Genomic DNA, 14243 nt, shown 5'->3' on the forward strand with positions numbered 1-14243 from the left:
ACACACACACACACACACACACACACACACACACACACACACACACACTCAGCCTGTATAGGGAAGAGACCCCATTAAACAGAATGGAATAGGACTTGAGCTCTCATACTCCATCCAGAAACAAATCAGTGTCTCACATGTTTACTTTCTTTCAAAAAATGAGGACAAAGAGCATGCTAAGGAAACTGAAGACGTTTGCCATGCTCGATGAAAGCCTCCAATGTTTCCTCCAACAACAACAGCAGCAGAAGCCAGATGTTTACTGTGGTATTTACAATTTGTTTTTTGACTGCAAGTACACTTTGCTTAACTTACTCAGCATACAGAATATGGTGTCATTTTAGATGACACTGCAAAGCCATTCAAAATGGTCTATAATTGTTTAATGTCTCAGCAGTATAATAAGAAAGTCCCAAGCTACGTAGCATGTTCTTCAAAAGAGTATCTAAAACAAGTATTTGAGTAATCCGCAATTAGTTATCATGACTAAGGTCCTTTTTCCACACAGCAGCTGACTCCACAGTGAAACAGCTCTCCAGTTTCTTATCTGCTTTTGAAGAATTACATTTAAAGTCGAATGAATAAAAGTATCGTTTACAAGTGGAGCAAAGCACAAGATTATTCTTCAAAGATTTCGGACCTGCTGAAGGCGTTGAAAAGAGAAAATTGTTTAATTTGAGCAAACTGTATCACTTTACTTGAAAGTGTGACTTCTCTCAGATTTGATCCATTTGTTTGCACTACAGTGTACCTTAGAATGTAAGGAAGATTAACCCAAATGAGTGAGTCTTTACAGCATATATTGAAGCTTCTTTGCCACATAAATGCGGATGTTAAATTCACACTGTAGACATCCTGTAATTTTCAAAATGACAAGATGTTTGTCTGATGCACAGAGCACCTCCAATTGCAGCTCATTAACTCAGTCAGGGGGAAGCGTTCTACAAGCACGGAGGAAAACTATTAAAATACTTCCATTAACTGGAAGAAAAAATACCCCGGTTGTAGCCCAAAGTGTCTTCATTTGGGCTCAAATGTGAGATATGCCGTTGCTATGGTAATATGGCAATGGCTGTAGCCCTCCTCCCAGCTGTTGGTGGGTTTTGTGTTTGAGAGAGAGAGAAAAGGAAAGAGAGAGAGACTGTGTGACTGGGTGTTTGTGTGCGTGCACGCATGCATTGATGCTGCCTCCGTGCTGTGTTCCCCCTTTCAGTCTTCAGAATAGTGTCTCTACTAATCCGTGAAAGTTGCGGCGCTCTGAACCAGTGGCCAAGCCTTTTCCCACTGAACCAAGGCCCAGGGTCTGCTCTCCGCTTTACACTTGATTGGTCCCTCCCGTGGCAGGACTCCCCTCCCTGCTGGGCGTGGGCCCGTCCCCCTCGCTGGGCTGCTCAGCACTGCCTAATCGCCTTCTCCCCACCATAATTACCAGTGCTGAGCCCAGGACTCACTAACACACCATTAAAGTCTGGCCAGCCAGTCCTCACCAGCCCTCACACATCCCGCACAGGCCCAGAGACAGGCCTAAAACCAGGCCCAACTCCACCAACAGAGCACCTGTTCATGCCTGGGATGCCCCGCAGCACTGTGGACTTGGCTGGTGCTGCTGCTGGGTAGGAAAAGGAAAGGGGGTTGGCAGCTGTGCTGTTGTCCTCCTCCCCCTGCAGTGGAGGTGATGTGTTTATTTGGGCTGGGATGCTGCAGTAAGAAGCTGTGCGAGGTAACTATCTCCTTGTTGTGCTCTACAGAGTACCAGAGAATCCACCCTGCAGAGACAGAGCCCTTTGATATGTGACCACTTCAAACCCACACATACAATGGAAGCAGTCAGTTGTGGAAATAGCCCAAGTTGATGTTGTGTGGGCAAGGTGAGACAAATGTGCTTTGCTCAAACCAATACTCCACTTTATTTTTCCACCCCTGTATATGTTCAGCAAAGCCAATATGAAACATATTGTACGTTCTGAGGATTGACAATCCTGAAATGTGTGTAAAATCTGAAAAAGAAATACTCCCACTTTCAATGTTGTTGTACCCACAAGGCTCCACATTTCAGCCTATTGCACCATTGGTGGAGCATATGGGACTAGCCAGGTGAAATGCAGTGACCTGGCAAACAGTCCAAAGACTGATGAGAGTCGGGTACACGTCAGAAGGCACTGGGTGTGCTGGCACAAACTGCACCCAGAATGTGGATCAGACAAACACCCAGCACTCGTTAGCTTATTACTCTCTTATTAGGAACATTTTTGCCTTGCATGGATTGGCAGAGTCCCGCTAGCCACCCTCTTCACATGGCCCAGGCTCTGTCAGAGCTGATCAAAAGACATTTCTTCACATCTCCAGACGCCAGGGAAAAAAGAAGAAGAAAAGAGGGGGAGAAGAAAAGAGCCAGAAGGGGGCATACTGCTCTCTCTTTACTCTGGTCTTTTGGTGAATGAGGACTTTTCACAGTGCCCTCTCTTTTTTTCCTTATTTTTTTTCATTCTTCAATTGGCAAAAAATAGAAAGAAAAAAGAAAAAAACGCATTCCCCATCGCGTTTCACTAAATTGTTTTTGCCATATCAAAAACAATTGTCCTCAGGTGAAGAATGCGCCTGCAGAATTACAACCATTCCAGGGGGAGAAAGAGGTCTCCACAAATCTGACTGGCTTCCAGGCAGCCAAGACCCCCTCGAAGTGGTAATGAAAAGTGTAACTTTAGCCTCCCAGCTGTACGTCTCAATCCATAATCCTCCCCAAAAACCTCACCGTAGTGCCGCCTACCACTCCCATGGCGTTCCCAGGCTGTGCCGGGCTGGGCCTGCACAGATTTATGTGGCAGTCCCGTGTCATACTCTCAACCTGAAAAGGATTTGCTCTCTTATATTTACCAGGGTGGTCAGGGCAGCTCCCAGTCAGTCTTTTTCAACCCTCTCTGCCATTAACCTGGACATTTTGGACCTCACCAGAACCAGACGAAGCTCCAGTGTTTCACTAGTGGTGTGTTTCAGCAGAACCGAGGTGAGTGTCTGTGTGGGCGTGTGCGCGCGCGCGCGCGTGTGTGTGTGTGTGTGTGTGTGTGTGTGTGTGTGTGTGTGTGTGTGTGTGTGTGTGTGTGTGTGTGTGTGTGTGTGTGTGCATGTGTGTGTGTGTGGGTGTGTGTGTGTGTGGGTGGGTGGGTGCATGTGTGTGCAACATACAGTAGCCGAGTTAGTACCTGGTACATTAAAGCGTGTTCAGGACTGTTGGCTCGGCCTGTGAGGTGACAACAGGCCCATAAACCTCTGAAACGTAAAGACAGTTAAAATGTCAGCATGTTAGTCGTTAAAACTGTTTTTATTTTGTTGATCGGTATACATTTGTTCAGTCATTTTCAGCTGCTGATTCCTAAAGATGCAATAATTTGGAGATAATCTCGTACATGCAGTTATCAATTTTCATGATATACATTAAGGTCATTTTCTATTTAAGGCTCAGAAAAATGTTTAAGGGGAGGGGTTTTCACAGTAGTCTCCTGGTAGACCAAGCTAGCTACAACTGTGGACCAGTAGATAAAAAATGTATTGATTTGTGGAAAATTATTCTGGCAAAGTCGAAAAGGAAGAAGCTAATTGGTGGAAATATAATTAATTGATGACGTGTGTGTAAATCAGAACTTTTCAAAGAGCTGAAAGACGTAAGAGGAACAGTCTCCAGCAGGTTTGTTCATCACAGCTTTTCCTCGTTGGTGCAGTTGACTTGGGTAAAAAAAAAAAAGCACAGATTGTGCTACTTACCCATACTGCGTGACTGAGGATCCAGTAGAAGTGGAGAGCTGAACACATGTTGGTAGGTGAGCTGTTGTGGATGGTCCACTCTGCCACTGTGCATCCACTCAGTCTAGTAAACAGGCCAAGGTGACCTCTGGACAGCTGGGTTTATACATCCTGTGGTGGGTTGTCTACGTAGTGTGTCGGTGGGAGCAGCGGGAGGTTGACGCAGACTCAGAGCAAGGGATCAGCTCATCTTATTGTATGTGTGTGTGTGTGTGTGTGTGTGTGTGTGTGTGTGTGTGTGTGTGTGTGTGTGTGTGTGTGTGTGTGTGTGTGTGTGTGTGTGTGTGTGTGCCAGTGTAGTGCACACTTATGTGTCTTGTATGCATGTGCATTTTTCTGACAGACACGTGGTTAACACTAAACACTTTCTGGTAGAAACTGAGCAGTAAATTAATGCATTACTGCTCGGAACATGCACGGTTTGTCTCAAATATAATCCACATTTTCCACCATATATCTCGGTTAAAGGTGCAAATTAAGAGATCTCGTTCCTGCGAAATGTGTTGAAATTGATGTAACCGCCATCGCCTGACAGGAATATCAAAGAAATGCGGCATAACCTGAGAAGACATTTGGACCAATGCAAATGCAGACAAAATGGCCGCTGTTGCTAAGCTAACAGGGAAGGAGGAAGATGGAGCTGATGCTCTTTGAACGCTGTTTGAAAGCAGCATGCTCATAGCTTATTTTCACAATATTAAAGCAAACAACACACAGAATGCTCTCATTTTTAATGGTGCTGTTTTGAGCTGGATAATATTAGGTTTGGCTTCCCTTGTACATTTTGGTCAGACGTGCAGTACGTGTTGTGTAATGAAAGTGGTTCACTTTTTCTAAGGTTTCCTGACATCATAGACTTTTAAAACACGTTTTTTTTCTTAGCATGATGTTGTTTTTATTTCCAAAATTTGGAGAAAAATGCAGTAAATAAAAAAAGAATGCACGCTTCAACAGACTTCAGTATTAGAACGGATGACTACTTCAATATTTTCAGCCAGAATTGTGAGTTATGAGATGAGTAAAATGTGACAGCTTCATATGAAAGTCTGTTTGAGTCTTTGCAGTTGAAAGCCTTCATAGTATGACACAAGGAAAGCCTTCATATTTGTTCTCTTTTTTTTCCAGATTTAAAGGAGGAGATTGGTAACTTTCTTTCCCAGTATACTTTTCAACTGATCTCAGATTTTAAAGTCTAGATTTAAGTGGTTAGTATATTCATTTTATGTTCCAAAATGATTAAAGTTTTGTTGAATAAAGTAAATTACGATTGCGAAAGATAAAGAAATAAAGGATAATAAGAGAAAAAAATAAAAAGAATTATATAATATCAAAATATAATGGAAATTCTAGTTTGTATCTTAAGTGTTTAACCCACTACTTTATATTAATGATGTTCTTAAGATTTGACTGTCAAATTAAATTACATAGTGACATTACAGCAGTTTGCGTAAATAATACGATTTGAATTAACATCATTTTCTTTAAAATGTTTATTGTTCGCGCTTTCGATAGAATTGACCCAAGTGTGTAAATACAGTACAAAGGCTTTGTATAAAATAGTATATTTTTGTTGTGGCAATGTCTAAGTGTCCTGATAAGTAGGGGGGACTTTGCTGACAGTTCAACGTCCTCTCTAAAGATGAACATACGAAAAGCAGATGGTGGCCTTTCATTCTGCATACTGAGAGAAGTTTCACATTTCAATCTAGGAGAAACATCTGACTTGACTCTCAGTTTTTGATCAAAAACTCTGCTTCTTATTTATCATTGCATATTATTTGATAATGAGGAGAGCCTACAATTCTAGACAATGTCCCTTGAAGAAATAAAAGACTTGAAATAAAAGAATCGTCTGCTAGTTAGATACCACCTTGAAATAGAGAGCTAATGAATTGCATTGTCTTTTGATGCGGCGCATGAAGTTTTGCTAATGAAAAAACAATTAAAAAGAATTACAAAGAAACATATAAACAGATGGCTTCTTCAACAAACAGCTAAGCTAACACAAAGTATGCATAATCACTTTCCGATTGTTCTAGCAACTACATTTCGTCTGACATAAGCTGGAAAAGTTTTATATCTAACTTTCTTTTCTCCATCTGATAAGACTGGGACAAACAAATTATACATTTCATTTAAAGTTTTATCAATCAAGTAAAAAAGCCTTATACTTATTTAATCAATATGATAAATAAAAAAAAGGTATGCATTGTTGCTCGTTTAAATTAAAACACTGTAGATATCCAGCTTTTAATTGTCGCTTAATTTTTTTATTGTTTGTGGGGTTTTTTTTTGTCTACTTTTACATATTAAACCAAAAACAATGTTTTCATAATATAAAATCATTGCAGAAAAGTTAATTTCTGACCAAAAATAAAATCCACATAACCGTACACAGTTGGGTTATGTACAGTTACAATATCAAATGAATGGGACTTACTTTGTTTGAATTGATATTATAAATTCAACGGTTATAGGGTAATACTTATTCGGAAAATGTGAAGTTTATCTTTGAGCGACATTGGACAGAATCATGTTTACTATGGCGTAATAGTATTTAAATGTGTTCGTTATTACAAAAATATTGCATTTTTAAAAAAGTATTGAAATGAATATTTGTACACCATCTTTGTTTAGTTCAATTAAGCGATGAATTGTAGAAATTTGCTTTAGAACATATATGTTTTAATGTTTTGGTACCCATTATTATACATAAAGGAAACAGAGATGCTAATGATCATGATGATGATGATGAAGATGAGGATGATGATGATGATGATCATGATGACTAAATGTATTGAGGACACAGTATTAGTATCTGTAAAGAGAAAGCACTCAAAAAGAGGGAGGCCTGCTTATATCACGGAGGCCCGGCTTTCACTTTGGTTAAATTGATTCACCTGAAGGTTCTGGTCACATATTTCTTTAACTGTACCTTACATTAGCCAGGCTATAATTCTAGTGTACAAAAGGGACATGTCAGAGTCACAAAATTGATGAGAAATGAATAGGGAGTGGGTTTTTGTGGACGTTCTTCAAAGGCACTCCAATTTCACACCATCAAATTAAAGCACCCTTATATTTTAGTTCCAATAGTGTAATTCCTGCTTTCTGGTCTTCAGGCTTTTTTCTTTGACATAGGTATAATTTAGGCAATCTGCAAAATTACATTTTGGAGTTTAATTGATAACAATAATGAAAAGATATATACACATATATATGTGTAGTAAAATAAAATGTAATAACTAAACGGTGTAAGTGTTAAATTATTATTTGACATTTAAATACAGGACATGATTTTGGTTTTTATGTGATTTTTGATGGATTGACTCTTTTTGATCGCTGCTTTGGTTGCAATTAAAACAGCCCCAGTTAAAAATGTAATCTGTTACAATAACTGGTTACCTGTAAAAAATGTATCCAGTAACATTATCTAAGTATCACCTGATTATTTTCCGTGACATGGATTACATTAATATCAAACACAATGCAAATAAATAGAAAATGAATATCAATACATTGGCGTATCAGGTAAGAAAACTGAACGATATATAACATTAGAAAAGAAGAATAAAAGAATGTGTCCTCTAATAGTTTAACAATTACAGTAGATTAAGCTCCCGCAACCTATTTTATGAACATTTGGGTTCACTTACTGAATTATAATAAAAAATATATAGCAACAAAATAACCAAACAGAAGTTAAAACCATAAAGCAAATTCAGGCAGTATGCGTATATTTGGATCTAAAAGGAGACAGCACATTTTTGTTTTGTTCACTGAAGTATGTGGATTAAGAGCACCCTTTAAAATGTATTGCATCATTAATCCTGCTAGTAATGTTACTGTAAGAGATTACGGATAAAAACAATTATATCGCGATTATGTCATCCTAGTCACATGTAATGCGTTACTTCCCAACTCTGGTCATTTCTGGGTAACATTTGAGTTATATTTGCTATTTATCAGAATTATTTTCTGATGTATATTTTTGTATTCAAATATGTTATCAATGTTGCTACCTATCCTGCCATCACAACACATCAAATTATGACACTTTTCAGTTTAGTGTGTTGCCAAACATCACTTTTTTTTATGGGCATATCCGCTGCATGTCACTCAATATTTACAAAATATGACATACATGATATGTGACCTGTGCAGATGTCATTGGAGATGGAGATGGTGCTTATTTGAAGGACTCTGACATGCACGTTTGGAAGAAGAATTGCAATTGACAAAAGTGGGGAGATTTAACAACTTTTAGCAGGCTTACATTTTCAAATGAAAAGCTAGCATCAATGAACAAAGTGGTGTCAGAATGTTAAAAGAAAATGGAGAATATATGAACAAAGTGAAAATTCATAAATAACAAAAACTTGTTTTTCCAGAATTGAGATTGGTAGATTACACTTGAGTCCTACAATATTTTTTTCAGTTAAAAATGGGCCAGCATTATATAACCAGGAAGCCGACTGCCAACGTCCTGCAGCTTGTTCATGGTGACATCTCATTGCTTGATCGGCTGGCTCCTGCTAGTGTGCGTCTTTATTAGTTTCTATGCACTGCTGGTTTGGGCACCCCAGCAGCAGCAGTGACAGCCCTTATCCCTCCTCTGTGCCCTACCTCATACTAAGCCCTGGATTTGAAGGACAGGCAGCTCAGGACAGAACAACTGCGCCAAAGCAGATTGTAAGCAAAGCTTCAGAGCAAAAGGCCACATTCCTGTGTATCTTTCCTGAACAACAAGTACACACTCACTGCCTGAAGAAGACATGTCACAGTTATTGCTTCATCTGCCCTACAGACAGGTTGAGCGAAAAAAAGGGCAACAGTCATGAGTAGGAAGCATGAGAAAGAAGATATCTGTTTGTGTCTGAAGTGGATCTATAATTTATCTTGCGACCCAAATCTGCAATCCTTACTTTATAGGCGCCATAGTCATACATAGGCCTATCCTGGATCTCAACAGCAAAATCATTTCCATTAAAAAATAACAAGAAATAATAAGAAATAACAGAATGATAGAAACAAAGTAAAACAAACTGTTATTACCTTTAAATCTGTGGGCTGGATTATTTTTTCCAGAAGGAAAAGTTTCCTCCCAGGGAGCACCAGGAGGTGCTGTAAAGCAGTTAGCCTTTGATAGCACCGACAAAAACAAACATGGCTGATGAGGGGGGCAGGGTAGACTGTTAACGTATGGGCTATTCAGGGAATTATTGAAACGTTAATGTTGGAGGCAATAATGAGCCGGAGCATCGACATTAAAAAAGGTCCCCCTACCTGAGCTCCTACTCGGGCTCAGAAGCACCCTGGTTTGACCTTTTCTGAAAAAATACAGTCATGTCGGAAAATGTAGCACTGATGCTAGCATGGTTGCTAAGAAGCATTCAGCAATGCTAAGCTCCCCACAATGCAATATGCGTAACCTATGTAAAGATTCATTTTAGTAAAACAGGCATATAAACACTGGCAACTCAGCTTTTGAATTCACTGCATAAAATGACCTTTTGCACCTTTTTTTTTGTTGAAATGTCAGCTGGTTACCTGTATTTTATTTATATTTTCGAAGCATTTTGGATAAAACAAGAGCATTATTCATATTACTTGACACTCTTGTTATGCAGTAACTTCGTTAATAGGATAGATGGAGAAAGGATGAGTTTTGCTGCGAGAAGTCGGATTGATTGACAACAATAAGTGTTGAAGGCTTGTTTCAGAATCCCACATTAGGCCCATCGGAAAGTGATAAACTAAAAGACGAAGCAAGGCGACCTGGTCTTCCCTCTTCCTCATCTGAAGTGCTAAACCTCACCCTGACTTTGCAACGCTGAGGCTTGTGAGTCACAACTGTGAAGATAATATGTTATTTAAACCCAATCTGTCACCAAATGGAGTGAAGAAAAAAATGCTTGCCAAGTGCACAAATCCAACATCACCTCTTTCGAGACACACACACTCACTCACTCACACACTCACACACACACACACACACACACACACACACACACACACACACACACACACACACACACACACACACACACACACACACACACACACACACACACACACACACACACACACACTCACTCACTCACTCACACACTCACACACACACACACACACACACACACACACACACACACACACACACACAAACACACACTCACACACACACACACACACACACACACATACACACACACACACACACACACACACACAAACACACACACACACACACACGCAAACACACACAAACCAAACACCACACACGCGTACACCTCCCTATTGCATGTCATTACACTTGCAATTAATGAAAAGAGAACTCATGGAGTTGACGTTAACACAATCGCTATTAAAGGTCAGGTTAGACATTAAGGAGTAGTGACAGAAGTATCAACACTACTATATGAATTAATATGTTACAATTATGATAAATAATTAGTCCCCTAACCGACAGGTTAGTTTAGACAGTAGTGAGAAAAACATTGGCAATATTTTCTTGATATCATTTCATACATTAATGAATAATTTCTCTGCAACCGACATCCTGGCGTCCCTCTTGGGTCTTAGCTGATGCTGCGGAGCGCGACCGGCTTTGCCTTTTAAACAAACGTTGCTAATTTTGACAGCTCACTTCACAAGAACCCAACCCTTAACAAGTCTGCCACCTTCGGCAGCAATACTGAAGATGGTGACAGACAAGGAGCAGTGGCATGATGGTGCCCTGATGGTGCCCAGGTGGTGCTGATATGCATGCTGCCACATGCCCATGCAATCTTCAGGCCAGAAAAGTAAACTGTTTCTAACTTATATAAATAAAGATATTGGCAGTAGGAGGAAAAGTCTTCTGAAACTTTAAGTAGTGTACTCTGTACTGACTTTGTTACAAGTCTTGTTTTTAAAATGTTACTCAGCCTGGCAGACCTGATACCGCATTTATCCCTGTGTTGTAGTTACAAAAAGTTGTTATTGAACATGGTGATTATAAAGAATATATGCATGTTATACTGTTTTGAAAGAATGGGTTCTTATCCTTCATAATCCGTAAACTAATAGATGGATTTCCAAACTTTTAAAAAAAAAATTATAAAGTATTATATTAATAAAACAGTACAAATATCGTAAGGGCAATTTGAGGTTGAATCATAGTCTTATAAGTCTATAACAACATTTATGTTGTATATTATGTATAACTTGAAATAGGAAATGACAAACGTTCTAATGCACCTCCACACACCTCGACACACAGCCGTGCAGCTTCAGAAACAAAGCAGTCAAACTTCATATTTTAAAGTCGCACTCACATAACCTAAATATGTTGTATTTAGTTTCTGTGAAGTTTGTGCTGATGGTAATTTGTTGAAAGCCGCAAAGCAGCCATCTTTGTCTAAAACATAACGTATCATTTTATGAACTCACCATACAATAATGCGAAAAATAAAAGAGCTGCTATAGCGTGGGTGGAGTAGCATGAAAAGTATTTCACCTGGTAAAATATATTTATTCCACAATCACTGTCCAAAAAGTCAAAAGTTTTGTATGCATCGTTCACATGCAAACAACAAAAATAATATATATAATGCTCAAAGGAAGTACAAGTGCCTCAACATTTTAATTAAGTACTGCACTTGTGTTATGGATAGAGCGCCATGTGTGTGGTTATGAAGTCAATGTACTCATCGTGTAAAAAGGCCTCATGTATTTTGTATCATAGTTTTGCAAATGTGTTCTGAAATATATGTGCTTTTTTACTCTGTAATAAATGCTGACAGAGGTCAGCATCATTTGGATTATTGTTACAGTTTGTGTCTTTGTATGAAGCAATTCAGGCTAAAGGGATTTCTTTTTTTTACAAAAGGGTTATTATAGATGGCAGAGTCCTTGGATTCCTTCCTTTTAACATTATATAAGAGAAACTATTCAGCGGTGTTGAGCTCTAAAACCTGCTCAGTCGGTTTGACTTTGTCTTTGTGAAGGTCAAGTGATTCTGTTGAATTACTTTACGTCAGTTTGTTTAAATCAGCATGTCTGCGGTATAATAGAATGGACTAACCTAAGTACACTCTGGATATATCATCCAGGCATATGAATTCAAACTGCAGAGTGAAGCGATATTTGCAACCTCGGGCCACATTAAGAACCGAATCAACATGGCTTCTGCGCTTGAAAGAATAATAATAATCTAAAAGAAAAAATTATATATTGCCAAAATGAAATTGGCAAAGAAAGCAGGGTGTGCACGTGGCAGTGAGCTACTCTATAAAGACATCTGCTGATTACACAGTTTGGGGAGGCCTGGTATAGAGGAGCCTGGCAGTGAAACGTGTAAAGAGATTGGGACCACATGATGACTGCTGAAAGAACACAGCACTCGGACCCTCCCAGCCAGTCACTCTGAGCATGAATCCATAAAGACGTGAAGCGGAAAGTTGCCTTCACTCTGTTTTACACACAAGAGAACCTGGGCTGCAGGGTGGCCCCCGAAATCCAGTCATATTGTTTGGGCCTACTGCTCGGCAGGCACACCAGATATTCAACACAGGCTTTCCCACTGCTACTGTGTAGTGTTCCTATACTAGAAAAAAACCTCTATTTTGATGGGGCAGTTCTGAACATGCTCTCTGCATACGTCAAATGTGCCTCCCCAACATGGTGGTAAATTGGTGTCTGTCTGGGCTGACAGGGACGTGCTTGCAGACAGGTCTGCCTACTCACATGCCTGTGTGACGTTGTGTCAGCGCTCTGTGTGGCAGGTGGAGAGAGAAAACTGCTTCAGGTGGGCCGTGTGCTGAAGCTTGGCTCCCCGGGGAGACCCGCCATGGTGCCATTCTGTAAATGTCTTCCAGAAAAGGGTAAAAGACCACCAGCTTCCAGAGCCTTCTACCTAACAGGGCCAGATCACTGGGCATAGACAACGCCCGCACACTTCTGCACACTCCTTTTAGATTTCATGCTGAATCAGCATTGTCACCTATGTAGTCATTCTAGTCAACCTCATCATGCAAACATAAGCCTCATAAAGCTGACTTGGAAGTAAGTAAACAGGAAAACATTTAGTTCAGAAGTTGACAACATGTTTAACTAAAACAACTAAAACCCTGGTGCATTAATCAAAGGTAGGCTAGGGTTCAGGATTAACTCAAAATTAAAACTGGTTCCTCTCCTTTATCCGGTGTATCATTGCTGCAGCTGCATCTGAGAAAAATGTTCATACATTTTCTTCTTGGCTATGTCTCTCTGGATAATTACACACAATCGACATAGAAATTGAGAGAAGCAACAGATGGACAAGAGAGAGTCATCTATCCAGGCTTTTATCTTTTATCACATGTCGATAAATAATGGCTGGAACAACCTTTCCTCAGTGGGCCTCAGGTACTTTTTGTTGGAGATCAGTGTTATTTTTAGGATACAGCTTGTAACTGCACATTTAAGATTTTATTTTTATATAAGATAACCAGATGAAAATAATGTTACTGTCTCTAAATTGTGGTTTATCTCTAGATTAAGCATCACATACGACCAACACATACTGTGGTGCAGTGTTTACATTGAGCTTATATTTCAACTGGACATCTGAGGGCATCTGGTTCTACCTCAGCTGAGCCATATGTGTCTCTCTGATCATGTTTAGCCGATGCGTCCTAGGTGTATTTTCTCTGAGCCTCCTCTCTCTTTGCCTGACCTCTCACCCAGGCTCTCTCTTTTGCTTTGTTGTGCAGGTCAGAGTCCATGCACCCACGCCTACACAGCAGCATGACCGCGGTTTGGTATGCAGATACACAGACGCAGGTAAGTCTGTTCCAGGTGCTCCCCACAGTGATCATGACCCATTCTTATTCACTTCGCAGCTCTCAGGTCAGGTCGAGGGCCCAGCAGGCTCCCAGCACAGGTCACAAAGGGCCTCAGCATCCCAGAGATGAGACTCCAGACTGGCATGAGAAGGAGTGTTTGATGTGGCCCTGAGCTGGACTGTGTTACCATGTTGCTATGCGTTTAATTAGCTCCAGCAGCTGCTACTTCCTGGTTGACAGGGCCTGGCACACTCCGCTGTCACTGTAATCTCTTACAGGTGACTGTCAGTTGCATGTCAGCTCGCTGTATAGTATAGTGACAGGCGGAGTGTTCTTCTTTAAGTCAGGTGTTAGAGCTTTAGAAAGCAACACCGCTGTTTACCAAGCTAATTAACTGTGAAGTGACTGTAGACAAGATGTGAATGAAAAAAGAAAATCACTCACACTGCTATAATGACCACAGCATGTTTCCAAATATGTTATGCAAATATATCTCCAAGCACCAATCCCTTGCCCATTATTTTTTTTCTTTACAACTTTTGTGTCTGTTTTCTGAGGATACAATCATGATTAAGAGACTACCAAGTTCTCCTGGTGACAGTAAAAGTGCCACTCTGCATTCTTTATCTGGATTTCCAG

General features: G+C 40.0%; 1 protein-coding gene across 2 annotated transcripts in view; it reads left to right on the forward strand.

Moving 5' to 3' along the window:
- The first annotated feature begins 2346 nt into the window (after window positions 1-2346).
- The window catches only part of LOC307031985 (uncharacterized protein), a 115024-nt gene continuing 103127 nt past the window's right edge, over window positions 2347-14243 (forward strand). For both annotated transcript variants that reach the window (XR_013806133.1, XM_079669636.1), the window contains exons 1-2: window positions 2347-3004; window positions 13533-13602. Coding sequence is in view for 1 of the 2 variants with exons in the window: in XM_079669636.1 (XP_079525762.1) it covers window positions 2438-3004; window positions 13533-13602 (637 nt within the window). In the remaining variant the exon portion in view is untranslated. The remainder of the gene's footprint in view (window positions 3005-13532; window positions 13603-14243) is intronic.

This window comes from Notothenia rossii, assembly GCF_949606895.1.
Source record: "Notothenia rossii genome assembly, chromosome: 3".
In the NCBI taxonomy this organism is placed as follows: domain Eukaryota; kingdom Metazoa; phylum Chordata; class Actinopteri; order Perciformes; family Nototheniidae; genus Notothenia; species Notothenia rossii.